The sequence below is a fragment of the Corvus hawaiiensis genome, chromosome 8, assembly GCF_020740725.1.
Source record: "Corvus hawaiiensis isolate bCorHaw1 chromosome 8, bCorHaw1.pri.cur, whole genome shotgun sequence".
NCBI classification, from domain to species: Eukaryota; Metazoa; Chordata; class Aves; order Passeriformes; family Corvidae; genus Corvus; species Corvus hawaiiensis.
Window position 1 is genome coordinate 27689697 of NC_063220.1, and position 11336 is coordinate 27701032.

At 40.7% G+C, this 11336-nt stretch overlaps 1 protein-coding gene across 2 annotated transcripts; it reads left to right on the top strand.

The window, feature by feature from the left end:
* The first annotated feature begins 240 nt into the window (after nucleotides 1–240).
* Nucleotides 241–10488, top strand: GHITM (growth hormone inducible transmembrane protein). 2 transcript variants are annotated; one of them, XM_048311464.1, is made up of 9 exons: nucleotides 241–334; nucleotides 1706–1865; nucleotides 3382–3481; nucleotides 3708–3819; nucleotides 5085–5226; nucleotides 6271–6379; nucleotides 7475–7663; nucleotides 8233–8404; nucleotides 9229–10488. In XM_048311464.1, exons 2-9 carry the CDS (start codon nucleotides 1737–1739, stop codon nucleotides 9314–9316), a joined length of 1041 nt encoding a protein of 346 aa, XP_048167421.1. In that variant the 5' UTR covers nucleotides 241–334; nucleotides 1706–1736; the 3' UTR covers nucleotides 9317–10488. The 2 variants fall into 2 exon arrangements, with proteins under 2 accessions (XP_048167421.1, XP_048167423.1); XM_048311466.1 differs by having other exon boundaries at nucleotides 265–335; nucleotides 1702–1865.
* The last annotated feature ends 848 nt before the right edge of the window (nucleotides 10489–11336 follow it).

The window sequence follows — 11336 nt, forward strand, 5'->3', positions numbered from 1 at the left end:
ACTCTCTCACACCCGTACACTGCTCCACTGCTCCTCTCCCACTGACCCCCCGTCCATCCCCGTACCCCCGGCCCCGCGCGCGCGCCCCCTGCCGGCCCGGCCAACCGCGGCCTTCCAGAACCTTCGCTGCCCTGGCCAAAGATGGCCGCCGCGCGCCGCGTCACCGCCCCCGCCGGCCAATGGCGCCCGCGGGCCCCGGGGTCACGTGGCGGAAGCGAGCCAGTCGCGGGGGCGCGCGGGGCGGCCTGGCGTCACTTCCGCTGCCGGGGACCGGGCGCAGCGGGGCCGAGCGCGCAGGAGGCTGCGGGGACTGCGCGGGGCCGGCCCGGGCCAGGTGCGGGGCTGGGGTGGGGCTGGAGCCGCTGGCCGGGCGTGGGCTGAAAACGGGAGAGGGCCTGGTCCGGGCTGAGGCGGGCACCGACCGTCGCCGCCGCCGCTCTGCCGGGGCTGGGAGGGGTTTCCGCGTGCTGTGGTGCGGCAGTGACTCTGCAGCGCTACGTTACGCATTTGCCAGTTAATATGTGGGAGTGTTGTTCTGTTTTTAGCTCTCGGGTCTCTGCCCTCCTTGCTCTTGACGAAGCGCTTGAAGTTACCTTGCTCTAAGTACTAGTTTCCAGACAGAAAAGTTAAAATCACTGAGTTGGCCCTGTCAGTTCCTGCAGGCCGTGTCATCCCAGTGGAAGAGCTGCGTTTAGTGGCACAATCAGGATGTACCTCCTAAACTACTTCCAGTTACAAAAGTAGCATTTCCTAACTGCGCCGCAGAGCAAAGTGACTTCTTAGCAGCCGGGTTATGTTCTCTGTCGCTCTTCTGTGATTAATGCGAGCTGAGCAGCGCTGTGCGTGCTTGTTTCTCACCCGTGCTTGAATCTGCTTTTCTTTAGAATACTCTTAGGTTCTATTGGACACTGCACACGTAAGGAATGATCGGTCGTTTGAAAAAAGGCACTGGTAGTTGGGGTGTTCTGTGAGATCAGGGGTTGTGTGTAATTGTAGTTAAAGTACACGTGCCTCCAAGGCCGTGGGGTTTTTCGTATTACGTGCACCATTTGTGGCAGTGAGCTGGCAGTTTTCGTGCTCCCAGTGGAACACACAGGCTGGTTCTGCTGGTGCTGCCCATTTACCCTTGAGTGATGTCACTGTTCTCTTTGCTCAGGACGACCTGAGCTTATGTTCTGGGCTGTGACCCTGACTGAATGCTGTGCCCATAAAGCTAACCGATTCTTTAAAGCATGGCTTACAATCTCTCTCCAAGTGTTTTTCCACCACGTATATTGTGCTGTTTGCTCATTTGGGTTTAGGCTTAGATAGAGTTTAAGTAAGTTTGGAGAGCAGAGTAGTCATGCAGTGTTGTGTCTCAAAAAGAAGGTTAGTTGCTAAAGTAACTCAAATGTAAGTATGTAAAGGGTGTTGATTTAATTCATATGTATGAAAAGTGGCATGTTCTCCTCTTTTTGAGTAAATTGTGAGAGAGGAGTCTCTGATGAAACTGGGAGACACACAGGTAAAGCAAGGTTAAATAGTGTATTTAAGAAGGTTCTGCCTTCTATTATAGTACTTTAGCGATAAAACTGATTTTACTACAAGTTTTTGTTTGTTTGGGATTTTTTAGTACTTTTATTGTAGTTGAGAATGAGTAGTAAGTGTACCTTGTCTGAAAACCCTGTAGCAAAACAGTAAACCACATTTTCTTGTGCCTTTGCAGGAACACAGTGTATTAAGTTATCTCAGCAACCATGCTGGCTGCCAGGCTGGTGTGCCTGAGGGCACTGCCATGCCAGACTATCCGCCCCACCATTACTCAGGCTCCCCCAGCCTTGAGGAGCTCCACTATAAAAGCATACAGGCTGTGGCAGCCTAGCCAGGTAAGGTAATTCTCTTTCTGATGGCCCTGACTGCACGTATTTTAAAGGGTTGAATGTATTGCCAAAAGAATCACTTTGCGTGGAGTACCTGCTTTGAATGAACATGAGCCTTCTGCTTGTTTGAGGTACCTGCTCTAATTTACTGAAGGAAGAATGTTGCTCAGGGGTTTTAGAGCAATTGAAGTGAAATCTTCTGTTCCAATGACTGACCTGTGTCTTGGAAATTAATGGGCAAAAGAGCTTAAAAGAGGTAGTTAGGGATGGACAGGCCTTACTAAGTAAGGTGGGAGGAACAGAAATTCTTGTCCTGTCTCCCTCTTCCCAAATTAGAGTCTTAACTATAACATTAAGATAAACACACTTCAATTGTTTTAGTCCCAGTGTGTGTTTAGAGCTGTAACCTAGGTTAGAGCAATTTCTGAGCTATGGCAGGACAATCACAGGTCTAACCAACTTTTTTAAAAACCAGACTGTCGTTATCCTGAGACACTGTTTATTCTTCATTGAGAGAGGAAGTCACAGACCTGCAACTCACAACTGTTAGGGGCTGTTGTTGCTCTTCTGTCTCTGTGATGGAAGTGCTAGTGGCAATTCTTCACCTCCTTTGTGTTTTCCTCTTAAGCATTTTAAGCTCGTAGGTGCATTGAGGGTTTTTTGTGTAAGTTTTCTAGCATTGGGCTGGATTTCATTAGTTGCTAAACACAACCAAACTGAAGGGCTCTGGTAAACCTCCTGAACTGTAGTGCTCTAATGGCTGATGAGAGTAATGCTTGTAGGTTTTGTGTTTTAGTGTTGAAACAAACTCACAGCTTGATGTGAGTCCTTGGCTGCTCAGATGCAATTTTAGTTTAAAAAATCCTGTAAAAAATTGTCAGAAGACTTCAAAAGTTGTTCTTGGAGTTAAATATGAGTGTATTCTGTGTTGCTCTTGCAACTCACTAAGACTTTGAGTAGAATACTATAATTACTTGGAGCTTGTCAGCCTTAAAAACCTTGAGTTTCTAGGCCTTTATTCAAGGTTTGTTCTATAAATCCATCTTAGACTTGAAAGCAAAAAAAATTGTGCTGCTTTTCCAGCTGTAGTGTCTGTAGAGCATAAGTATTGTGCAAGAATATTTTTTACATTAAAGTGTTTGCATGAAGAGTGTTTTAACATAGGAAACAAAATACTTTATTACAAACTAAAAAAGTAAACGTTATGTTTTCATATTTAACAAAAAGGCTTGTGGCAGTGTTTAGTATGGTGGGACTAGAGTAGAAGAAATGCAGGCTGAAAATTCCAGCTTCTGGAATTCACTACACTGGTTCTGTACTTCTAGAATATGTGGATGTTTTTCACTAAGATTCCTAAACTTGGATGTTCACTTGTTTTCCTTGGGCACAGTTGCTTCGTATATATGAAAGTAAGCACAGATTAATAAAAGATTAACAATTTTAAGTGTAGCAAGTAAGTTGATAAGAATATCTTCTATTTTATTTCATTATATATTTCTTAAGTTATTTCTGAATTTAACAGAGTTATGCCACCAGAGTAAGAACGGGTGCAAGGCGTGGAAAACTCGGCCAGGAAGTGAAAGAAGCAGCATTTGAGCCATCTGCAGAAACTGCACTTAAAGGTTGAGTAGCTCTGCTTTAAATATTGAGAATCTTTGAAACTTAAAACTTCCTCGAAGGCATGTTTCCTTCATACCGTTGAAACTGACTTGAAATTAAAGTGGAACTTTAAGAAAAAGACTAACATGGATCAGCTCTTGCAGATAGATCAAAATTCACATGAGGATGTTGTTAACTATCCAAGGAGGAGCCTAAATGAGAGTGTGTATTTTTTATTTCTTTATACAGCTGATCGCCTGGGGAAATTCATTGTTGCTGGAGGGGCTGCTGTTGGCCTGGGAGCCCTCTGCTACTATGGGATGGGCATGTCCAGTGAGATTGGAGCTATCGAAAGAGCTGCGTAAGTAAGATGGCTTACTTCTCTAATGAAGCAAATCTCCTCCTCTTTATCTGTCTCTTCTTTAGCTGCTATCACCCAGTGTACACTCAGCTTATGCTTTTCTAAGCTGTGAAGAGAAGACCCCCCACCTATGTTTCTGCAGGTTTTTAAAGCAAAATTAGAATTATTCGGCCTTAAATGGATAGTAACCTGAGTGAGTTTGTTTTGCTAAATCTTACACGAAGAGTATATGAATCTGTCTTACGAGGTGTGCTCTAGATAACTTAGGAAGTGTGGTCTTCTGAAAAGCATTGCTGAGACCAGTTTCCCCAGTGTTCCTGTAAGACTGCTCATTAAACTTTAATACAGCTGTTGGAAAAAGTTTTCATTAAACACAATATCTTGGCTTAAGCTTTGACAAACATGTTCTTCTTAAAATTTTGGTGAATTGCTTTTTGGTCAAAAAAAACCTGGCTGATGGCAAAACTATACTTAGACTTAAAAGATGGGTAGTAATAAGCATGGGCTTGGGAGAAATGTGTGTTGGAGACATTTTACTTTATTTTGCATTTGTATTTGGAAGTGGCTGTCTGCATTTATACTGTGTGTGCTATTTGTGTCTATGAGAAGCTTGTCATAGAGCTGTGTCTAATTTTTTTTCTCCACGAGGTTTGAATAACAGGTCAAAAGAGTGAAATGGGAAAAAATGTGTGCACTATGTTTAAATCTAGCATTAACAGAGAAGTTTTTTGTCTGTAGTGTGAGCAAATGATACTGCAGAAACTCACTTATGTCCAGGTCTATTGCTATTGTTAGAGCTCTCAAAATGACATTTGTGTCCTGTGGTGTCAGATAATCATGTGCACTGTGACTCAGCAATTTGTGAGCTGCTCAGCAGGCTGCCCGTACATATTCTGTAGACCTTTTTCCTGAAACCAGTTTGTTCTATTTAAACACCAGTCTCTTCTGGTGAGAAGAGATTTTTTCTGTAGTTAAAAGCATTCATTATTCTGTTTTCAATGCATGCTTCTTCCTTCAAATTGAATTATAGTTAGCATTATTTATCATTTTTAGTGTTTCTACTGAGTTAACATTAGACTAAACCAGCAAGATTGACAAGTTCAGTCCCCATTTTAAACTCATGGCAGAAGTTGCTAGACACACTATTATGAAATCTCCCTTATATCCATAGCTACAAATGCATTTAACAGCTTGATTGTGTTTTTAGCTGCTCTCCATCCTGAACCTGGTAACTGCACAGCTCTGTATGACTGCTTATTTTTCAGTATTTGGCCACAGTATGTGAAGGACAGAATTCAGTCTACGTACATGTACTTTGCGGGCAGCATTGGCATGACAGCTCTGTCTGCTGCAGCAGTGAGCAGATCTCCTGCACTCATGAACCTCATGACAAAGGGCTCCTGGCTGGTAAGCTTTGTTACAAAAACAAAAGTATTTATTGAGAAATGCCCCCTAATGTAATGGTTGGTATAAAAAAAATGCAAAATGTAAACTACTTGGTGGAAAGTAAGGCAAACTTTACCCTACATTAGCATCCTTATCCATAAAGACTATTCAGGTATCCTAATGATACTTTGTGATGTAAGAGTTGGATTCTAGTCACATTCTAACATCCTTTTTCTATACTACTTTGATGGTTTGTCAAAGACAAACTACATGAGAAAAAAACCGCTGTGCTATCCTTAACAGCTGTATATATGGAAGTAAGAACCTCTTAGAAATAGCTACCTAAAGCTAATGGCACAGTTTCTGTTGCTGTCTGTAAGTAGAAACGGAGGTCCCTGTGCATTCTTACTCCTCCCTGTGCTCTCCTATATAGCTCTTTGAAAGCTGTCTACTGTTTGCCAGGGATGAAACAACATTGGTGGGTTTAGTACATATTCAGTGTGTTAAGTGGAGTGAAACAGTAACAGTTAAATGCCAACACCTACATAACTTAGGGAGATTTATAAAGCATCATTGGTGATAAAAGTTGTACAATTCTGACCAGTTTGGTAGATGCTGGATGATTCTGCTTGAAATCATCAGTAAGAAGAGGCAGTGAGGTTAAAAAAATCATTGGTAGCAAAAGCCTGTAAACTAGGTGTTGGCCTTGGGTGGAGAAACATACAAGAAAAGAAGGAAGGCTAACACATTTTAGGTGCCTTCATGAGAGTGAGGGGCAGAACTATGGGTTTTCCTTCTCTTACTTTACACAGCCAAGAGATTGTTGCCAACTTAACCATTAAATTTGGATTTCTAGAAAACTGGGTAAAAATAAAATGAAAATTACTGCAAGCTAAGATCTGCAAAGATTTGACTGTAACCTTACAGGAATAAAATCAGTGAATACTCCCAACTGTGATTAGGTTGCTGTTTTCAGAATTCCAGTGTTGACTTTTACGCTAGGAGATTAGAATGGAGGCCATATGTCCATATGCCAACTTGAGCTCTGTAATGCTGTTTCTTCAGGCAATTGGTGCAACTTTTGCAGCTATGATTGGTGCTGGAATGTTGGTCAGGTCCATATCCTATGAAGATAATCCAGTAGCTAAACATGCAGCGTGGATGATGCATTCAGGTATGTGGCTTTAGTGTTTGTTGTAGAGTTGTCTGTGCTTCAGTGTGACCAGATGCTTGCTTTAACAAAACTTTGGCTTTAAAGTAAATTTTTATGTATTGCTATAGGAGAGTTGAGATTTTTCAGAGATCAACGAGAACTCCTGAATGTCAGGGAAAGATGTCTTAAGTGTCCTTAACAGAACTCTAATGTTTTTCATAATCTAAAAGTCATGCTCAAGTTAAATTTGAGGTATGTATACTCCACATTGGGTAGAACTAGATGTTTTCATAACTGCTTTGGTTTTGTGACTGCCTGCTAATACTACAGCTTCTGCAAGCACTCTTGCCTACAGTAACCATTCTTCAGCTGTGCAGGATAGGAAGTATTTGGAAACCTGACTAGAAAAAAAGATTTTAGTACCAGTTTACTTCTGATGTCTGTCCCTCAGGTATTTAAACTGTGAGCACAGATAAATTTCTCACTAACAATAGCTAATTCAGGTAACAGTGGCTCTCATTTTTCAAAACTTTTTTGCCAGAAATATTTTGTAGTTCAGAAAAGACATGTGGATGTTGGGCACTGGAATCATATTTGCCTCTCCAGAGCTAACATGTCTGGCAAGAAGAAGTTATGTTTATTGTAGTGATTGTTATTAAGTGAAACAACCTAATGTGATATTAATGACTAGATGGACATTTCCTACGAGACTCTAGCAAAAAACTACTTACTTGCCTAAGCAATTGTTGAATCAGAAATCTGTCCTGCTTTTCAGTGTTGCATGCTCCTAATGCCATTTTGTAGTTGATTAGTCTGTGCTAAGTATCTCTTCTTACCAGCTCTGTTTTGAAACAATCAGTACGTTGACTTTTGTTAGTCATTTTTTCCCAAGATGAGCTCCCTGAAGTATTCCAGTGCTAAATAAAAGTACATAGTGGAATTTAAGGTTGCTTATTTATTGTGCTCCCTTCTAGATAAGAGCACAATCAAGTGCATTGGTGTTTTGTCGTGCGTGGATCAGTTTGAGCCATGCCATCTGATTGGAGATGAAATAATCAAGTGGGTTTGGCATGTGGTGTTCCAAGTCTTATATGTGTTCTGTTTTCCTTTGCCTAGGTGTCCTAGGTGCAGTGGTGGCTCCTCTGGCCTTCCTTGGGGGTCCTCTGCTGATCAGAGCTGCCTGGTACACTGCTGGAATCGTCGGGGGGCTCTCAACTGTGGCCATGTGTGCTCCAAGTGAAAAATTCCTGAACATGGGAGGACCACTTGGCATAGGCTTAGGCTTTGTTATTGCCTCTTCAATCGGTAAGATACTGTTTCAATACTGTCATACAAAGTAGTTTTTACAGTTAAGCTACTAAGGTGCAATTCACAGTTAGTTGCAGGCTGGTCTGTATAGTTAAGATTTGCCTTAAATATAGTCCTTGCTACTCCAGCACCGCAGAAAATACTCTGTCATATTTGTTCTTGAAAACAAATGTGAAGTTACGGTTCTTGCAGATGTTAATCTGACAAACAGCCGATAGCGGTGCCTTGTATTTTAGTTACTGCCAGTCAGTATGGAAGGCAGTAAATGTGATCTTGGTTTTTGATCCACTTGTTTTCCTTCATGTGTTTTGAGGCATTGGTGTAGTCACAGGTTCTTTCACCTGAAGAAAAATACACAGTTCCCTAGGGTGTTCAAAATTACTGGATCACGTTGTGTATGTGACATCTTCAGTGTGCATGCTAAAACTCTTGGTATAAAAAACATACCACAAAGTGAGAATGGATTGCTTACTGAAAAATGTGTGCTCCAGTGACTGAAGTTTGACCTGACTCAGAGTAGCAGATACACACAGTTACCTTTAACACTACTGTGCATTCCTCTCCAGGATCCATGTTCTTGCCTCCCACCTCTGCTTTTGGCGCTGGCTTGTATTCGGTAGCAGTCTATGGTGGCCTGGTGCTCTTCAGCATGTTCCTGCTCTATGATACACAGCTGGTGGTCAAACGGGCAGAAACTCTGCCCTTTTACGGAGTGACTAAATACGACCCCATCAATGCGTAAGTGTTCTGTTAGCACAGCTGAGCTCAGAGTCTGGGTAAGAATTTCCCTCAAGTTAGATTGAAGTATGCTTTAAAAATAGCCTTTTGTTTATTGTTCAAAAGTGTATTGCTGTTAAATGTGAAAAATCACAGGGTTTGAAAACAACAATTAGAAAATAGCTACTAAAGTTAAAACTGAAATTGTTGTGAGAAACAGAATTGAGTGTGTGGTGTCACATGCCTCCAGCAGTACATTCTAAAAAGTATTTTTGTTTTCTAAAGCACTGCTGGCAGAATTTATAGCTGCTTTCTGAAAATAACTGTCAGCATCAGTTGAGACAAAAAAAAGTTAACCTTTCCATAGTCATTTAATATTTATTCGTCTTTGGCACTAAATAAAAAAGCTGCAATGGTGTGATAGATAGGGATGGAAGGATTGACTCTCAGTAAAGACCAACTCTAATAAGTAACTTTTTTATACATGTCTGTCTGATTCTAGGTGAATTCTTACCTCCTTGGTTCTGTTTTAGTCTAATTAATTTAGAATAATACCCACCTTCTTCAAAATTCTTGGAGATAAACAGATCAAAGTTCATTATAAGAGCAGAGGCTCCTGTATGAGAGCAGTATACTGTCTGTTAGGATTTCTGTAAATAGCTGTTGCTGGCAGAGGTGGTAGAAAAAAGTACAGGTGTTCTTTGACATACAAAGCACTGAGGACAGTCATAGCTGGTTTTTGTTACAGATGGTTCATGCAGGCTCTTAAAATGAAGTATAACGGTGTGAAACACCAAATAATTCTGTCTGTTGAACAGTACTAACTGTGATTTCTTGTTTCCTAGATGCATGGGTATCTACACCGATACACTGAACATCTTCATTCGTGTGGCCACCATGCTTGCAGGTGGTGGAGGTGGCAGGAAAAAGTAAACAGAGACTCACCTTTGCAACTGATTGACAACCTACCTAGTGCACATATTAAATAAACATTCATGGTTAAAGCAGTAATGCTCCAAGTGAGAATTTTAAAGCATTTCAGCATATTGGTTCAGTGCAATGTGATTCAGTCTTTAGTTTTTCTTGAAACACTTTCCAGCTCTGTGTTTAAAATAGTCTGAATTGCTTCTAATTGTTACATTATTTTGGGAAAGTAAATTATTTTTAATATATGAATAAAATAGTCCTATTTGCTTTTTAATGGGTTTGATGGCAGTTCAACTCTTACTTTTTTTTTTTTTTTTTTTTTTACTTTTGTTGCATAGTAAAGGAAGTCATTTTTGAGCTGGTATCCCATTGGCAGATAGGGGCACAAGCTACTTCATGGGATGTTGCTTAGATGCATCAATTTTCAGTTAAGTTTCATGAATTTTATTTCAGTGACATCTTCAGAAGAACTGAGTAAATTGCATATGGCACTAAATGCAATCATGACTTTGGCCTGGGCAGAAATTTCAGAAAGGTTTAAGTAGTTGTCGGAAATGCATTGGATTTGACAGGTTAGCTGACCAAAAAGTCTAAAGGAGACAAGATGTGGGAACTATGCAGCATTTGTCCCATATGAACTTCAGTCTCTTTCTGGAGAAAGACATGAGAATTCTTTGCTTTAATGTTGACTGGCTATAATAGCTAGCTTATTTTGATACTAGATGTATAAAACTGTTGAGTGGCAATATAGCTGTGTCTTTATTCTGGTGGCTTAATTTCTGTATTGTGGATGAAGGTCTCTCCTTCAAGAGAGCTCCTAATGGTCGTCTCTTGGAAGCTTGTACAATTGGCACAGAAACTGGGAACTGAGGATGGCATGCTGTAAACCCCAGGATCGTAAATTTGCCATATTGTTGTGTGCTTTAGTCTGTTTAACTCTTCTCCAAATTTATATGTTAAACTTGGTCTAAAAGATATGTTCCCTATCAGTGAAATTGGTTTAACAGTAAGAAATTTATACTTTACAAACTCTATTGCTGTATGTTGGAATAAAAGGTGAGTTCTTGGGCCAAGAAGATTTTGACCTAATGTCAACAGCTCAGATTTTCAGTTTCTGGTAAATATGCTATGTTTATGTATTGACCTATGAACAATAAAATTCTAGCCTCAGAAGCTGACTACTTTGACTTTCCCTGTGTTAACAGAAATATTTTTTTCTGCAACTAAAAACTTGGTGAAGAGTAGTACAAATATTTTCTTGGTTATGGTTACAATTTCCTTTGTAAGAGCGTATATATTCTTCTGTGAAAAAATCTGCAAAGATGATGCTCAGTTTCACTGGCTAGCACCTTTTTGGGGGCATTTCCCAGTTGGAGGATAGTGAGTATACTTGGAATTGTTCTGTTGGTGTAACCTGTTGGCCACTGTTGCAGCCAATGCTGCTTTTATGTCTGTCACACACTGTAGTATTTCTTGACTCTTGAAACAGAGGGAAGAAAGAGTGGATTGTGAAGAACCTTGTTGCAGCTCCTTTGTGCCCAAAGACTATAAACACAGTCTAGTTCCTGGCACTATTACAGCTGGAGGGACATCTTTAGTCCTTAGAAGGAAGAAATCTCTGGTGGATCATGTCAGTTGTAAGTAGCCTGTTCAGAGAGTTTTATCTTTTTAAGCAATTTGATACCCGTAATTTCTAAATACTGTTACTGTAGCTGAACACAGCAGTGTGCTTGTCCTCAAATTCTGAAATCTACAGGGAGCTCTCTTAAAATTTGAACATTTGTGCTTGTTACTAAAGACCTTTTGTCTATATTCTGAGGCTGAAGTTTTAGAGGTTGACTATGAACCAAGGGAGGGATTGTGGACTGTTTGGAATAGTGAGGTGTAGAAATCAACACACTGCTTACAGGAGGTGTTTGCATGGAAAGTGACCTGACCAACAGGAAATGTAATAACCTTTTGAGAAATAGTGCCTGAAGAAACATGAGCATCACTTGTGCTCAATCTTGTGGAAATGTGTGATTTG